Consider the following 19095-nt stretch of genomic DNA (forward strand, 5'->3'; position numbering starts at 1 on the left):
GTTAGCATCAGCTTTCACTGATCTGCATACAGCTCCTCAACAAGGCCACAGGAGAATTGTTATTTCACCATTTGCAATTTGTTACTGCAATTATGCAAAATCACAGGAAAGATTATTTGGTCTTTGCAATAAAGTCAGATCAGATAATCATAATGCTCCATCTTCGATATCTACTAGTCTTCCCATTGAAATGTAGAAGTTTATTTTCAATGTTTAAAAGTTTATTCAGTGTACTCACAATATATTCTTAAATCAGAGCCCTAGGCCACTTCCAGGATGCCTCTGGGGAGGAGCAGACACAGCCGGGCTGCAGGACAAGAGTTCTGCGATCCAGACTCCATCGCCTCAGCCACAGATGGGCACTGTTTTCCTACGCTCATGGTCTGCTCCTCTTATTTTTCTCATCCTCACAAGGATAATGCGAAGCACTCATTTGTGAATTAATAAAATGAACAGTTCTTCAGAGAAATGAGTTATCAATGTGCAAGTAACTGAATCCTTTATACTCAATGGAGCTAGTGACCAGCATGGCAATTTAATAGGGTTTTACTAATGGGTAGAAGAGAAACAATATCACAAGTCTTCCATTGTACAACTTCATGTATAAGAGACCACTCCCTGTTCTACAAAATATTCCCCCCGATGTGCATTGCATGCCGGTTCACACACAGCCCCCAATTTGGGGAATGATAACCAGAGATGTAATCACGAAGCATGCTGAACACTTGCAAGAAAGGCAAAGCTCTTGCTAGGGCAAAGGGGTCTCTTCCAAAACATTACAGCAGGCACCTGGATTTAAGAATGAAAGAAGAAGAAAATCAGTCTCCGGGGCACCTACTGAAGCTCTTCAGTAGCTTTCTTTGAGATATTCGCTGCCTATTTGTGCCAGTGAGGTTCCTGCAGCCACAAAACATTCCTGTGCTCAATAGATGTATGCCTCAGGGTGTGTATATATATATATATATATGCTAGCAAACGCGAGGGGTAGAGGAAAACTCACTTGTTTTCCCATCAAAACCAGAACCTCTCTAATCATAAGGAACAAAGGCAGAAACAGCACCAACCAAAACACCCATGGGCTTACATCAAGCCACATTCTGTTGCAAAATTTGCTCTTCAAAAATGTGCCAAGCATGCTAACAGCTTAATATACGAGATGACTTGAGTTGCTTAAAATAAGGATGGAGATGAGAACCTGTAACACCTTTGTGGAGAAGAAGTGAAAATTTTATTCCAAGAACGCTTTGGAAAATAACTACTTTTTGATGCAAACTAGTGCCTTTTAAATAAAGATTTGTTCTTGTGAAGTACCTCTCTGATCTCAGGAAAGATCTTCCCTTGAGTAACCTGCCCACTCCAAATTTATGCCAATAAAAGGCCCTCTGTACCAGATTGCTATGCATCCTGTTCATGTGTGCATACCTAGAAACCATGCTTTCTGTAACACAGTGTCTACACGTGCATGTAGAGGATTGCATGCACATACTCGCATGCTTACTGAAAAAGAAGTATTTGCCTCTTTCCTTTAGATAAAAAAAAATCAAACCAGCATTGTATTGACAAAACTGTGGAAAAAACAGCAGTTGTTTTGGATGTAATAACAGGACAGCTGTTTCTTTCTTTCTCGCCCACTTAAAAATGCGTATATCTTTTGCTGATCTTCAGAGTCTTTTCTTGTAATTCTGAAACTGCTCTCAGATGTCAGTGCAGTCCACGCTCGCTAGAGAGATGAGGTGCAGCTGTCAGGAAAGGATTTTTCAGGGAGTTTATAATTTTTGGTCAACTGTGACCAGTAGTTGGTAATTAAAAGATATTCCAGCCTCTTATAAATCATAAAAAATACAATATAAATCATCCCAACTAACACAGGAACAATTATTGCAATGAAACAAGAGTCAGGTACGCAAAAGGTAAGATTTTCACGTTTACATGGGTAGTCACTGAAATGCAACCTAAATCAGAAACTACTTTGTGTGAACAACAAAACCCCTATTTTCTCATTTCTCGCAGCTGCATAGAGGAATACTGTAAGGAAACATGCTGAACATGAGGAGCCAGCAGTGGGCCCAGGCCACGGCATCCTGGCTTGTATCAGGAATAGTGTGGCCAGCAGGAGTAGGGAGGTGATTGTGCCCCTGTACTCAGCACTGGTGAGGCTGCACGTGGATACCGTGTTCAGTTTTGGGCCCCTCACTACAAGAAAGATACTGAGGTGCTGGAGCGTGTCCGGAGAAGAACAGTGCAGCCGGTGAAAGGTCTAGAGAACAAGTCTTATGAAGAGCAGCTGAGGGAACTGGGGCTGTTTAGTCTGCACAAGAGGAGGCTGAGGGGAGACCTTATTGCTCTCTACAATTACCTGAAAGGAGTTTGTAGTGAGGCAGGTGTTGGTCTCTTCTCCCAGGTAACTAGTGATAGGAAGAGAGGCAATGCCTTCAAGCTGGGTCAGGGGAGGTTTAGAATGGATATCAGGAAAAATTTCTGTACTGAGTGGTAAAGCATTTGAACAGGCTGCCCAGAAAAGTGGTGAAGTCACCATCCCTGGAGGTGTTCAAAAAACGTGTAGGTATGGCACTTCAGGACATGGTTTAGCAGGCATGTGGTATTGGGTTGATGGTTGGACTTGATGATCTTAGAGGTCTTTTCCAACCTTAATGATTCTATGATTCTATGAAAAAGTAACAGCTGAACATGGGCAGATAACAGAGAAGCAAACAACTCTCCCCTTCCTATTTGGGTATTTCTCCTTGAATGTTCTAAAGCAAACAATCTCAGAGGCAAGAACAAACACATAAATATAAAATTTTAAACCATTAGAAACACCTCAGAAGGTGGATTCCAGCTTGAGGTCTTGACACTGTGTTCATCACCCCTAGTCCATGAGTACCCCAAGCTAAGTATATGTCTTCACAAATCAATTTGAGCTAATATTCACATTTATAGATGAGAAATCTGTGTCCTAAGTGGAATTTGTATAGAAGTTTTCCAAGTGCCAGATCAATGCTTTTAATCACAAGGCTTTTATATTCAGCAAAAATAAAAGGATACAAAGAACAGCATTTTATTTTTTGTAAAAGGTTGTAAAAGGTTTTTGAATTGATACAAATGCATGGAAGTAGAAAAGCATGTGAATCACTCCAAAAAACCATTTTAGCTAGTTCTAGAAGTTATTAGCATAGAAATACATTTTAAATAGACTGTTATTTATGATCTTCCAAATCATCCATGGTATAACTAAAAAATTTAAAACTTACTGGTCTGCTACATCTCTGTCATAAAAGACTCAGAAAAAATTACCAGAAAAAAATAAGCAGCTTTTTGAATTCCTTTTAAATTACTTACAATAATGCTTAAGTATATATGGGAAGCTTTTTGTATGTAAAGCGCAAACCATTTCATGTGGGAATAACATTATTACATCTATTTTTATCTGGGAAACTGAAAATATATAGGGTGTGTGGATGTGTGTGTCAGACCACTGTCCTGTGCAGGGATATCTGAGTCAGCCCATTGCTAATTAATGTTGTGACTGGAAACAGTCCAGTCACGCTAACATGATGCTCTGGGAAGGCGAAAACGCCCTGCTCCTTGCAAATCTCCTCGCTGCACTGTACAGTGGCATGCGAACAGATCCTCAGAGGCTAATGGCCTGTGTTTACAGAGACGCTGAGCATCCTAAAGTCCCTCTGAAGGCAATCCCTGTAGCTATGCAGCAGCTCGAGCCTCACCTCGCCCTCCAGTCCTGCATTTAAAATTCTCTGCACCTTCTCTTTTGGCTGACTGTCATGTTGAGTGATGAGATACACACAGCAGAAAGCTCGGGCAGGCTTCGTCTGGGCTTGCACCATGGGTTTCTTCAAGCAAATTCCATCACTTAGAGAAAACTGATTGTACAAAAAAAAAAAAAATCTGATCTCCTGAGCAATTATGAATTAGTTACTCAGAAGTGCTGACTATAAGACTAGCACCCAAATGTTTTAAGGTCAGATTTATTCTTAGTATCAGCTCTTTGAAGATGCAACACTGTCAGGCTTGTGTTGTGCAGGGAGTGAGATTTCATTACCATAATGGTCCCTTCTGGCATCAAAATCTGTGAATCTCTTGGTTTTATAACCTCTGCTGATTTTGCAGTCTGGAAATGGCTGCAAAGATGAACAGGGAGGGCCCCCAAAACTGGTAACAAACTACAAGTTTTTAAAGCATACAAACATTGATTAAAGGCTCATGTTTACCCAGCCCTTTTTCAAAACAACTTCCAATAAAATCAATTAGAAAATCATACCTGGAAAGGAAAGCAATGACAGGGCCCATGGAGAGGACACATGAACACAGCAGAAGGAGCAGTGTATAATCAAGAAGTAAAGATGACTGATATATACAAAAAAATGTTTTCATTAAAATATAAGAATCACTACTAGTCTTGGGAGGGGAGATTGTGTCTCTGTGAATGAACTCAAAACTAAAGCCTTGCCACTGGGACTTGGAGGGGGATGAACCTGGAGCATAGGAAGTCTCACTGGATGTAGTGCAGAAGACTCTTTCCCTTCAAATCCCAAGCACAGAGCACCAAAAAGCATGCCTGAAAACAACCAGGCAAGCAAAAACTGAAGATGACTGATTCTCTGAAACACTGAAGAATATCTGGCAATTTGAAAACAAATTAAACAGTTAATTTGAGATTTTCTTGGTTTGTGGTTTTGAGGAAATTTGAGAAAGGAAGGAAAAAGAGGGTATAGTTTATTAACATCAAAATCCTTCCTGGACAATCTGCTGACCTTCAAGAGCCAACCACAACTTTGAAATAATCAAAATGTCCTAAGAGAAATGCCATTCTCAATTTTCATAATGCGCTAATTTAGTTAAATATGTTAATAATTGCCATTAAAGATTTTTCGCTACATCACATTTGTAAGTGTTCTGCATTTCAGCCTGTGTGGTGCAATATTTGCTGTGGCAGCTGCTGACAGCAAGCTTTGCAATGAAATTCCAGAGTGTATATGTGTGCATATTTCTTTATACAAATATTATGCAAACTGTTTATACAGATCATTTGAAAATTATTTGTTGCTTTTTTCCCTTTTATAGATAGAGAGATTTCCCCTACCGGGTTTATATAGTTATAGTCATAACATTGATCAAGCAGGATGCTTTACGCTTTACTGTTTCAGGCTAAAGTCCCATCCAGAGCCACAGACAAGCAACTTAAAAATAAAACCAGAACAGATTCATAGTTATTATGTACATCGCAATTGCTGTGGACTTTATTCGTAGCTGCGGAAAAATAGATACACTATGTCTCAAAAATATGATTCAGTGTACTCTTACTGTAACTCGGCACTATAGGATTTAGAGTCAATGAAAGACATGAATTCAGAAAAAAAAAAAAAAAGTACTGGATTATTTTTAATTTGTATGTTACAATGCTTCCCATATTTCCGAAATTCTCCTCACTAGAGATAACTTAAAGCCTGGTGAAAGCGATTTCTTGCATAATTTCCAAACATCCAAACAGAATATTTAGCGTAATTATCAGCAATATCTCCACTGTTAGGCCAGCAATGCCTCCAACAAGCATCAACAAGCAGTTTTTTGTACTTCTGTGCCGTATCAGGGATCTTCTTCCTAACCTTTGTGACACACATTCAGCCAAGACTGATCAAAGAGTCTGCCCAAACATGGATCTACTGAGCAAGGGAAAACTATGCTTAAACCTCTGTCCACTTCTTTTTGCATGCATTATAGTAGAGTACAGTTCCCCATGCAAACTGTATGAGAACAAGTAGCTTTGAGTAAGTTCCATTTGAGTTTTTAAAACTAGAAACTCTACGTGAACATCAGGGTGAACTGAAATGCAGCCAACAATGTTATCGTTACTTCTTTAAAACAATACAGAGAGATCTCTTGATCTGGAATTAAAATGCCACGACTTTTTGTTTCTCATTCAGTATAGTAATTCCACAACAGATAATGCGATATAATTGTGCCGCTAGAATGCTTCAATGTACCTTGCTGGAAATCTCCCAAAATCTTTAAACACGTAGCTTTTTGTGCTCTTTTTAAACTAACTGCATTCTGTGGAAAAAAGTCTGTCAAAGATCATCTTCTAATGTTGATTTCAGATACGCTACTCAGCTTGGTAACTTCAGTGACTGCACTTAAGTACTATTATTACCTATTTCAGAAATTAGATCTTTTCCCTTTTCTAAATATCTGTATTTTTGTTACACGTACTCTACTGCCTTAAAAATAGACAGCTGAGTTATGAACTAGAGAGTAACATAGTAAACAGAAATGCTTTCTTCTTTTACTTTATATCTTAAGAGGGACTACTTTGTGTAATTAAATGTAGTGAGTCACTTCCTCAGATAGTATAAACAAAGTTTCTCCACAGAAATTAGCAGACTATTCAAAATCAGTATGTCTATCTGTGTACACACAATTTTGCATCAGTATAGTGTCATACACGCCCATGAAACTATTTCTTAAGGTGTTTTTTTTTAAATTCAAGAATATGCAGCATTTAAAAAATAAAATCCATAAACTATTTTCAACAGTTCTCCCATAATAACTAAATTCCAGATGTTCACTTCTTACTGTTTTTTCTTTCATTTTGGTTGCTTCTATGCCAGCATGCATGAAAAAGTACATGTGTGCTTTTAATATATATTTTGCAATAATTTCAAAAGCCTTGGAGTACAAATTGAGAAACTTCTCTGTGAAATTTTCCTTGCACTGTATATGAGCTCAGCAAGCATGTGTAATGTGGCAGAAGATAATGAAGCCTCTATCCCCAGTACAAACTCTTAAGGTTTGCTAGCAGAGGACTCAATCATTTTGGTTGAGGCCATTTATACAAAGTTAGAGAAAAAAAATGTTTGATAGACATTCTGTATCGACAAAAACTATTCTTGCTCTTTTATGCATCAACATGATAAATTAGTCGTGCTGATTTTAATTAATTTCTCTTTAAGGGACCAGCCTATCTTCTATAACATTCATATGTGCATCCATTCCTTTGGGTTAGAATTCTGTGGAACCTGGGCCTGCGCGTGCATGTTGGGATGAGTAAAGCAGAACTGAGTGGTGGAATAGCATCTAGTGAAAGGAAAATCTTCCACCAGTTTCAGTGCCTTGCTTGGGTTTCAGATATTCAACACAGCTTTTATTTAGAATAAAAAAAAATACAGCAGTCTGCTTGGACACATGTTATTCTTTTTTTAGTTGCTCACAGTGGATGCAATCAACTGAAGAAATATGCTCATTTTATACTACAAGTGTACTGTGGCATGATTTAGGAGAAAGAGATTATATGAATATTTAAAATCAGATTCTTAATGATACATGGTCAGATCCCTAGGCATCAATCCTCCAAACTCATATGCATGTTAAGTTAATGGAACCTCTCGTGTGCATATACTAGAAGTCTTTAAATCCTCTCAGTATTAGGGATCTAATTTTGCTTCAGGAAGAAAACCAAGTATCTTCTTTGAACAAGTATTATTTTTTCCTCTCTCTGCCCTTTACTAAATACCAATAAAATTTCTTTTCACATTTTATTAGATGCATTGTTTGACAAAATGAGAGAGGAAAATCAATTGTGTATGCAAGTAATTTTTGTAATTAAATAGGCTATAGCAATTTCTGATATACAAATGGTCTATCTCTGAACTTCATCCTTGTTGCCAAAAAACTCATTTTATCACAAAATAAAACAGAGGGCAAATAAGACAGTCCTATTCAGAAAATAAAACCCCTCTAATGTTTAATCTATTAGATCTATAATTGATAATAAGTATCAGAAACCTGCCAATAAAATTGAGTGATTTGACTAGCAATTCGAAAGCACTGCTGTATTTCGAATATCATGACTGTGTTTTACCACTTCTTACTGGGAGAGACAGAGGATGGGGCAAAGACTCAAACACCCTACTGCAAGCACTTGCTCCAGGTGCGCTGACTGGCATTCTCCAAGGCACCCACATTTCTTTACTGACCTACGAGGGAGCTCACATTCCCATGTCACACCAGGAACTGCATTCAAGAAAGATGCCAAAAGTACCTACAGCAGGTAGTGAATACTCACCTCTGGCTTAGGGGCATGACGAAAGGAGAAAAGGCAGAGGAGTATTGTCCAAGAGGAAGAGCTGGAGTGGCGGGGTGAAGAGAGAGGAGAAGGGGAGAGCAGCTATAACCGAATTGTACAGGTTTCCTAAAAGTACGGGCACTTCAGGGGGTGAGAGCTGAAATGCTTACATACTACAGACACTACGCACAACTGTCTTTCCGTACTTCCAACCATTTGATAATGATTCGCATAGTTACTTCTGCTCTACACACGACAGCATGGAGCAGAGCCCAGCTGAATCCAACACTGGCCCATCTGTGTTGGTCTTCAGCTGTCTCCTTCCACATGACACTGTAAGACTTAAGCAGTCTAAAAGTGCCAGCATTTTCACCCTGGGTGCTGGCTCCAGAGTCTCATGGTCCCACGGGAGGTTTAAACTGCACTTAATTGCTGCACTGGTTTCTAATAGGCAGCCTTCCAGCAACTGCAAGGACTAGCAGAGATCCCCGCTCCTCTGACATGCCTCCTTCCCGAGTCCCAAGAACAGCACGTCTTTACTTCCTTTTTTTTTCCTCCAAAAAGCACTTGGAGCCCTGGCTTTGCAAGGCTCTGACATTTACACGGAAGTTTCCTGTGCTCTCAAGAGCTCATTGCAAAGACACTGTTTAACTCCTCTGAACGCCAAGTCAAAGTACCGAGCCCTTGCTGGGGACAGAAACCCTGTAACAGGAGACTGTAATCCTGTACCACAGCACTTCAGATCTGGATGGCACTTCCATCGTTAAATTCAACTTATGCATAAGAAATCAAATCATCTGGTTAATTAGATTTCTGGCGCAAGTGTCTTACTGTCAGTCAACAAGCCTAGAATTCATGAACAAAACAGGTAATGATATTACTGAAAAAATAACTATTTCAGCTACTGAGAAAGTAACTTTCAGCATTGTTTAATTCCAGTCAATCACATAATATGTCAGCCTGGTGATCACATAGTGCTAAAACACAAAATAAGGCGATACCAAATAAATAAACAGAAAAATCCATTGTAATTCCCAGTTTTGTCTCTACACTTATTTTTCTTATTTCAAAAGTATCTCCTCTGAGCAAAAAATGTAGTTTTTATTACATTGTAAAGCAGCTTTCTGTAGACTTGTAATAGTACATACTGCTGTAAGAGCTGGACCCACTGACGGTTGATATTTTTAGGCCCATCCTCAGCAAAGGCCTCTGTCAAACAGTCACTGTGCAGCCACATATACTGCCTATTATTTAAGAAGAATCCCACACACCTGACAGTGACTTTTCAAGCAATTATTTCGTGCTCGTGCTAATCTGCTATTAGGCAGTGCCAAGAAATTACCAGAACAGTAGAGAGCTTCAGATATTATTGTGTTCTGTCATGCTGGATGGAGACCTGGTTGCTTTGACAGGCGGTATCCCCCTGGCATTTGAGGGAAATCAGATTTGCTGGCTGACACTGTCACTTCTGTTGGCTGCCTCTGATGTCTCTGATCTGGAGGTACAGCTCTATAGCAGTGAATTCTGCATGGCTTAAAAAGGGCGGTCCCTTGGTGGGCATTTCTTGAGAAAGGGCCCACAAAGAGTCAGTGGGCACTTGCTCTTCTGTGCTGGTTATTTCATCTCATCCTCATTTTTATTTCTGGCTTATTGAGCATTAAAAGCCTAGCAGGAAAACTCTTAACTACAATACCTTCTGCAGGCTGATGCTACTCAGATTCATCTGTATTAGAAGGCGATGTCCAGTACTCTACCCAGTGCTTAAGCCATAAAGGGACTTTATTGAGCTGAAGCACAGCCTGCTTGGCAAAGAGTCCTGCAGCTCCAGGAAACAGCATGAAAATTAAGGCCGAGATGTTACATCTGCTGTTTGAACTGGAGGCACACCCATTTGGATAATTGAACACACAGTCTTGTGCTACTGTTCAAGCCCTATTACTAGTGGATGAAGCACGTATCAAAGTTTTCTTTTCATCTCTGAGAGATTCAGTGCATAACTTCTCATATTTTCCTATCGCCCAGCTTCATCTCTTACAGCAGGATCGCTGGCAGAAGCGAAGAGGCCTGAGGAGATCCAGTGCTGCAGTTAGCAAAAAACCCTGAATAAAAGATGCACCACAGAAGTTTTCTGAAGGCAGCTTTGTGCCCACACACCTTGCTGGGGAGAGCAGGGGTCACCACAGACCCTGTTTATGAAGAATCTGTTTTGGCTCCCTCACGTCTTATCTCTTCCAGGCAGTCAGTGCAAGCACTCCAGACCAAGAGACAGAACTGGTTAAGATAATCCACTCTTAGCTAAGGTATGAGAACACCCTCTTTATCTGAAGATAAGAAAGGACTTCATGCTTTTACAAATACTTGTGAAAAGTAAGCACTACACAGCTACAGTTATATACTAAAGCAAACTTTTTTTGAGAAGTACTGATGTTCCTCAGATATGAGTTTTCATAACTGTACCACTAAATGCATGACTATGAATTTTTTATCAACTAAAACCCCAGAGACAAGAAAATAAAAACTTGGTTATCTGGCCCCTGCTTGCTCCGAGTACTGTTTGCTAACATATACAACTCTCAGGCTTTTGGTTTATAATTGTATCTCTTTTTGTATTGTGATATATATTAATTTAATGCTTTTGTGGCTAAATATTCTCATCTATAAAACTGCACACACTTTGGCCGTGTTCTTTGATGGTTAAGGATAAAAGAGTATATAAATTCTGAATCTACTGTTTATGCTGCAGTAGTGGTATGTCTGTACTGGCTGGCACCAATCAGAAAGACTAAGACGCCAGTAAGCTCTATGATATAAAGACACATAGCAAAACATAATGATGTTTACAGCTTCAGAAAACAAACACCAAGAATATGGGAAAAGATGTCAAACAAAGGCACAGAAAGCAGCAATAGCTAGTTTCGTTGCTTCCACTTCTATATTTATAAAGCAAATAACAACACTGTAAATTCAACTGGCTTATTGATCATTGGACTGGATACTGAAAAAATATCAACTTTGTTGACAAACAAGCCATAGTCAGATCTTGCAATTATTTATTCTGAACAGCTCTATTGAGCTGAGTCATTTTATGGATGCCTGCTGATCCTACTATAAACTAGCAAGCTCAACGCCAGTTACACCCTGTTACCGTTGTGATGGGCTTTGCTTCTTTCCTCCCAAAGACAAATTACGGTAGAATTTTAAAAAGTAAAAGCCTCTGAGGTCTCAGGCGTGCTGGCAGCAATTTCAAAAATGTGGACTTTAACTTATATTGTAGAGAATAGCACCTCTTTATTAGCAAATGGTTATAGACACTTTTTATCAACAAGTTAAAAGGAACGGCATGATAAGCATCGATATCAATAGCAAGGTCTGCACTTCGTTTAGAGGTAAATACTTAGGCATACTTTGACTCCTCTATCGCCTGCGCTGGAATACTTGCAGTACTCCTCAGGGTGTTAAGCAAATTGTTCTGAAATAACTACAAGTGAAATAGATACTTGTACTTAGGTCTGATATATGAGGAAACTTAATACACGTAATTTGATGGCATTCAATCCTGTTCCTTCCAAACAGGAGAATGGAAAATTCTGAACTGGCAGCTCTCCTTGGATTTTTGTGCTTTTTGATTTGCTCCATGTCAGCAGTTCTCCACTTTGCATGTAGCTTCTATCATACCATATTACACAAATACTGCTGCAGTATTGCAGGTATCTGTATACCAAGCTATGCTCATTTAAAATTCTATCACAGATAGTAAAATATTTTAGTTCCCAAATTCTGATACATGACAAACAAATTTAAAGATTAAAATTGCCCAAAACGTGTCCCCCATCCCTCAGATCACCACTGGCTATGTTGGAAAGCTATTAGAGATCAAAATCTATGATAAAACTGCAAGAGATCAAAAAAGGCCTATGGCAATATGAATGTAAAGTGATTAAGCCTAAAGTTCCTCAAGCAAGATTGCTCCCTGGCTCAGTAAAAATCAGGAAAACTCAGATCTGTTGAGGATAGGAATTCAGGAGAACAAAAATAGCACTTCAAGATTATCAGTTTTCTTTGATAAGCAAGAAAAGCAGAGGGACAAAACTCAAAAGTTGGACTGGGCACTGAAAGAAGCATTCTGCCTGTGCAAAATTATTTTAAATCAGCAGGTTTGTATTTACAGCATATTTTTACCTATAATTGCTTCAGCATATTGTAGTACAAAGTTATTGTTCAATATGATAAAGAACATTTTAATCTACTGAATGTGCAAAAAGCATAAATGACTTTTTAATAGCACTTTTATTTTGACTGACAAAGATTCATGTCAATGAAAGAAAAGGTTTTAATGAAAAAATGTTGCTACAAAGCATACGTGTATGCTTACTTCTTATATATATGTGAATGAGACAGACGTGAATAAAGAAATGCAGCTGCCTGTAAGACCTGGCCTTCAATTTTCCCTGTTCTTTTTTTTAATACGTCACAGCGGTGTGATAATTTGATAACACATTAGCACAGTTGTGACATAAAAATGGCAATATCTATAAATTAGTTACATCTCTTAATACAAAGTACGAGTATCAAATATGCCAAGACAATCTTTCAAACCTTTGACTTGATAGAAACCTCTGAATAAAAAACCACTGCAAGTGATTAAAATTTATTTTATCAGATTCCCACTCTCCAGGCTAGCTGTAGCCTCTGCTTGCTTTTCAGTTTTGGATCATTCCCACTCAATGGGAGGGTTACCAGGAAAAATTGTGAGTTTCGTGTTTAGAGCAACTGCGTATAAGAAACGCATTTCATAGAAATCCCAGGCTTTCCAGATTATAAGAGTGCTTGCAAACGTGTCCTATTGATGGCAGTCCTCTCTGCATTCTCAGTGCACTGCTGTGACTGCTCTGGGACTACCCTTACACGGAGGGAGCAGGAGGGCAGGGGCAGAAGGGGACAGGCGAGTAAAATAGTGTGAAGACTCCAATGGCAAATCCAAGCAGATAAAATACCTGAAATAATTACTTGTTGTGAGCAGATGACAAAAAATTGATACCTGGTCACACAATAAGAGCACCAAGAGCAAGACACGTGTCCTTTTCCAACACATAGCATGTGCCCTGTGTGATTAGAAAAGCTGGGACACCACCTCACTCTCTCTAATAAATCTATCAAAAGCTAAAAATCATGTTTCACCTGGGAGCCATATGCATGACTGCCATGCTGGTTTTCAGCTAACAGGAAGTCATTTAACAGAAGGTGGGTAGAAGTAAATGATGAATGCACCTTTCAGCATAGGAGCTGAACCAAAAAACACCTTCTGAAATCCTCCTGGGGCAGAATATTTTGGCAGGGAAAATGTTGCCCATACATCTTCAGCTGGAAACTGAGACCTTCTACGTGTCACTCTCAGAAAAGATATCCACTGTTTGTCAGACACTCTGCAGATAACACAGAAAACTTTTGAATGGGATGACTATTGCAATTCTCTATTCTCTCTCCCTGAATTCAGCAGATTGTTCTAGCTTTTATAAACAAAAAATTGTAGCCCCTCTTTCTCATCTGCTTGGACTGCTGCAACTAATGAGCTAAGACAAGCATTGACACAACTATGATTCATTATCGTTCCAGTCCCTGTCCAGATTATATTTAAAATAGTTGCCATAGAGTATTGTTGAGAGAGTAAAAAAAGATTGCTTAACACACCCATATTCTACAAGCTTCTTTCTGTATAGAAACGTCACTCTTCATCTACGCATGTAAAGAATTCTATTTACTTTAATATTCGAATGCAGCCAGTACTAGATCATTATTCTTGTATTATACACAGAACCAGTTGAGATCAATAGTGAAATAATCATTTTTCTGTGAAACACAACTTCTCCTTCTTTCCTGAAACAAACAAACAAAAAAAAGAAGAGAATATTATCTTTTTTATACGATTGCAAAACAAGTCAACTGTTTTTGTTTATTTGACTAGGTCCACTGCTCTAGAAGACAACACAGGCATCAGATTTTGTACATAACTCACTCTCATGAGAATGCAAAGAAAGTCTTTTTTGACTTACTAAAGGTCTACCTACAGTGGGAGACTTAATAACACGTTACACTCATTTACAATGTAACTTCTCTCCCAAGGGTCAAAGTTTTGAAACCCTTCTTACATGAAAAAGCCCAATGATGAGTAATTCAGCAAATACAACCGCCTTTTTTCAGTTTTTAAAATGATAACACAATAACCATCTAAATTGCTAGTTGAGCTTCTAAAAACAAGAAAGACTTTAAAAAGTCTCAGAAGTATCACTGGTTTTACGAACTCAGGTTTAAGACTGCTACTCTACTTGAAAATAAAATCAGTGAAAAGTATGGCACACTTATCAAACAGAGTGCAACTTCTTACATTCCATCAGATATTCCCTAAAGTATGTCAGGGAAGTCTTTCAGTGTTTTCTGGCTTGTGCTGCAAACCAGCAATCCTTGGGTTGTCTAAACAACACAGTTCTTTAAAAAAGAGGTTTGAATTCTCTCCAGGAAGAGCTGATCCTTATTTGGATATCAATCTAAAAGACTCAGAGCTATGCATTCTCTCTAAAACTATGTAGGAATGTCTTGGTGGTGGAGAGAGGAATCCAGTTAATGAAGCAAGAGAAAAACACGCTGCCAGAAGGACCCTTTGGGGCTCTGTCCTGTCCTTTCCCTGTTGCCTCACCCTGTCAATCATGCCTGAGAAGACAGTATCAGCTGTTTCTTGCACATATGTATAAGCCTCGTAACTGATGATTTTCAGGCAACTCTTCTGAAAAGCATATAGGGAGATGACACTTCATTACTGAAGTCTCTGTGCTACTTTATAGTAAGAGAAGGAAGTTTCACATTAGCCTGACACAGATGAGCAATCATCTTGATATTATTTCCCAGATGAATAATCTTCTCGGGGAAAAACTGCTCAACATTATCAGCTGCGGTTCCGACAGCCCAGTCAGGATGAGTCAGGCTGTAGGAGCACCTCAAGCTTCAGAGAAGACAGAAACCTGCCAATGATTAAAGGTAGAAGCCTCCAAAACACACAAGAAATAAGGCTACTGGCTTGTCTGCAAAAGTCTGTCCATCATTAAGGTGACACAGACCTTGCAGTGCTTTTCCCCTGCATGGTTATACCAACACCTGAAAAAGACTTGTGTCTCCCCAGCTGACGCAGTCACACCAAAGAGCCTCCCTGTGTGAACATAGGTTATGTTGACAGAAGAGGGTGGCTGGCAAGCTGTATCATTTGGAGATGAGGTCTAGTCACACCAACAGTAAATCCATTTTGTTGACATGTTAGGTTTGACCTAAGGCACTCTGCTAACATCACTCTGACAGCACACCTATCCCGCAGAAGTGCTGTACTATAGACTGTAACATCATGCCATCCTATGTACGACACAGTTCCCCAACTCTAATACAGGTTAAGAAACATGTATCACAAGCATAGATTCATCTCCTTAAAATGGCTAAAATGGTTAGCTCATTTTTCTAGGATTTAATAATAATAATCCTTTTCTGTAGGACCAATATTAAAACTCTGTTATTATATTGTCTGCACTTAACCATGAAGGTGATGTCCATAATTTTTAGGCAGATCATGCGTTTAAGAAACATGTAAGTGACCAGATTTTCTTACGACACTTTTTCATAGTCACTGTTTTTGTCTAGTGTAGCATAGCCTTACAAATGATTTTCCTCTTTAGTCAGGAAAAATCACTGTCAGCAAGCAAGTTGCTTAATGTTGTTTACAACATGTCTTAAGGTCAAAATTAACATATGTAATGATCATTTTAAGGAGTGACACTGTGATGCATCAAGCATGAAAGAGGTCAAGAGTAAGTCCACTAATAATTTCATCTTATCCTTATGTATCTCCAAATGTTCAAAATAATCTAGGTTTCAACTGGCTCAGTGTCCTTCATGAATTTTTGGGCTAGTATATACGTATAAATATATTTCAAATGGGTTCCTTCATGGGTTAAATCTGTGCAGAAACATTCTCTGCCTTGCCCTTGAAGGAGCTGTCTTCCTACTGCACCCAGTGTTCAGGCAGCCCAGGAAAATCAGTGCTTGAACTCAGGCACTCGGATGTGGTGCTTAAAGTTTGGTGGTATGAATACACCCACCTCCAATAGTCTGTTTATTTTCCCACCGAAGGTTGCCAAAATTCCCATAGATTTTGCTTAGAGTTGTATCGGTTTAGCGTGATTTGCTGAAGAACTTGTTTATTCTTTACAGGTTTCTGATTTTCCTATTTCCTTTGAATATTCTAGTATGACTACACATCTCTACTACCACACAACAAAGAACTCCGTCTAACATAACTATATTTTTCTAAGTGGCTTAGGAGAAGTAGGATAGCCTGTTTATAAAGTGTTTGCCTGCTGTAAGCATGTTTTAAATACCTTACTTTACCTTACTCAAAAATCCTTTAAATTTTTCTATGCATCTGCAGACAGAAGAGGCTGAACAACACTATGTCTTTTAAATTTAATTGCTGCTTCCTGAAGTGACGAACCCGTATCACCGTATCAAAAGCGTTATGGTTGTTGCTGTTGAGGTTGCGCTGATCAACTAAACAAACTTTTCAGCTGTCAGATTTGACAGTGAGACACACATAACATCCTCTTTATAAAGTGGAAGCACCGCAAGCACATCAGAGAGCCAATATACTATGCACTCAACATTCTCCCAAAGGGGGGTAAGAATCACGCCTAATTTTTCTCCATAGCTGCATTCAGAGGCAGCATACTCCTTAAAATCGCGCTTCACAAGGCAGCACCACCAGCTAAGAGAGCCATCGGAAAGGGACTGGATTGCACGCAGTCAGCCAGCTAGGCACAAAAAGCATGGCAACTGACTGGAAACAGCCTTTCTTCATGTGATTTCAAGACCTTGTAGCAAAACTGAACTAGTCTTGGCAAGAGAGTTAACTGTCTTTTTGTGGTTTCCCTTGCAGTGGATACATTGGTAGCTCAGGAGCTGCAGCTGATAAAGATCAGAGGGTATCCTGGGCAAGTCATGGTCAAGTCTCACTACATACAAAAGCAAAAAACATCAAAGCTCATTCTAAAAGAGACAAAGAGGGAGAGAAGTAATTAATTCTCCTCTTTCTTGAGCATACAGTCATTCCAGACTGTAAACTGCAGGATAAAAGGCCTAGTGATAACTCTATTATGGCAACAAATTACATGCTTTATCTAAATAGAAGACAGACATTGTAAAAAGACGTTGTCCTTCCCTTCCCCGCCCTTTTCAGTTCATTTCTATTGCACAGGTTTACACACACGTTTCAGCCACTGAAGTGTTTATCGATGCACTCAAACTAGAGCCTGTCCTATTGATTTAAAGCCTGTACATCATGCAGAACTCAATTTATTTCACAGGGTAGAAAGGAGAATGTGACATATGTGCTAAGGATACTTCTGAAACCTTGTCACATCTGTTTAAAGAGGTAACGTTGCTCAGGGTCAAACAGAACTGCATATTAAGACTTTTTTTGGTTGTTGTTTTTTTTTAACTTGACACTGGAAAGCAAAAGGTGTTTTGTATATACAGCACCCTGTCACTGAGGTGTAAGCCAGGTGTGCCTTGTGAAACTCAAGATGCAAGTGCCCCTACGTGGAGACAAGTACGTTTGGAGAAGTCTCCACATTTCTTACAAATTAGTCATTAGTCAGAAATGCAGGTAAGGTACCCAACTAAAATCTACTTCCTCCTTGCCTAAACCTCTTTAATACTTTCTGACTAATTTCTGCAAGGATAGTTGGCATGCAGAATCACACCACCTGAGAATCTCAAGGTACATGAGTCGTATGTACACCAAGCTGTTATTTTCTTGTAACAGCTGGCTCCCATGCCAAACCAATGCATGTTCCCACTGACGCAAGAGAGAAACCTTAGCACATATCCTGAAGTTAGACAGAGTTGTATCACTTGATGTATATTCAACCGAGGTCAAAGAAAAAGTGTGCTGATTATCTACGAATTTCTCACAGACTGGTCAGCATTACAGTAAATGCTTCATCAAACCCTCCGATTAGTCCCTGATCCCTTGTAAATAAGGTTAATAACACCGGCGCATGTGATACCAAGGGACCAATCTCAGTCTGCGAAAACCTTTCTATTTGAATTGTTAGCAGCCAAACCGTTTTTCCTGCCAGAACAATAAAAAAAAAAAAAGCCTCTAATAAAACACCAACTAGATTATTATTGCCACATTTGTTTTTTCAACAATATTTTTCATGTTTACCTTTCTTGCATCTCGTATCATCTTCCGAATAGTTTCCTTTATGGTGTAAGGCTGTGCTCGTGGTGGATGGAAAAGCAGATCAATATTCGTGCTGCCAGAAATTCCAGGCATCAGGTAGGGCCAACCCAAGTCAAGATTTGGAGCTTCCACATCTGATTCAATGGGCCAGTAGGTTCCCGAGGAAGAGGTGTCATCAATGGCATGGTTAGAGGAATAAGTTGTGTTTTGGGGAAGTTTGTGAACATTGTTCAAAATATAATCAATTTCCTCATCTGCTAGGAACTCTGAGCATCTCTCTTTGGAAAGAAACTCTTTGTAGGCTTCTAAACCTCCTTCAATCAGAGCATCAATAGCTACTCGGTACCATTCCTTGTAATGAGGTTCAATATAGTTGTCTGATCTGCATTCATCATGTAAGGACGATAGCAAAGATGAAGTTTCCATTTTCAAATATATTTTGTATAAAGTCTCTTAAACTTCCATTCGTGAGCTGATGAAATGTATCTGTAATGAAAGTAAGAAAACAATCAGAATATTTGTAGAGATCTATGACATGCACACAGGTACTACTCAAAATACTTTTCTGGTAATGTTGCTCTAAGTTTTTTCTTTTCTTTTGCCTTCCAACAAATTAAAAATATTTTTAAAAGGCTGAGGAATTAATATTGCCAAATGACTATTAAAGAGCTAGAAAAAGAGCTTCTTCTACGTGAGGTGAAACTAAACAAATAATTAAGTGATTTGATGAAGTTCT

The 19095-nt window shown here is 39.0% G+C and overlaps 1 protein-coding gene across 1 annotated transcript in view; it reads right to left on the bottom strand.

Moving 5' to 3' along the window:
• FAM83B (family with sequence similarity 83 member B) overlaps positions 1–18817 on the bottom strand; it is a 43535-nt gene extending 24718 nt beyond the window's left edge. The window contains exon 1 of the mRNA XM_009942334.2: positions 18342–18817. Coding sequence (XP_009940636.1) covers positions 18342–18785 — 444 coding nt within the window. The 5' untranslated portion in view covers positions 18786–18817. The remainder of the gene's footprint in view (positions 1–18341) is intronic.
• Positions 18818–19095: the final 278 nt, after the last annotated feature.

This window comes from Opisthocomus hoazin, chromosome 2, assembly GCF_030867145.1.
Source record: "Opisthocomus hoazin isolate bOpiHoa1 chromosome 2, bOpiHoa1.hap1, whole genome shotgun sequence".
Lineage (NCBI taxonomy): Eukaryota > Metazoa > Chordata > Aves > Opisthocomiformes > Opisthocomidae > Opisthocomus > Opisthocomus hoazin.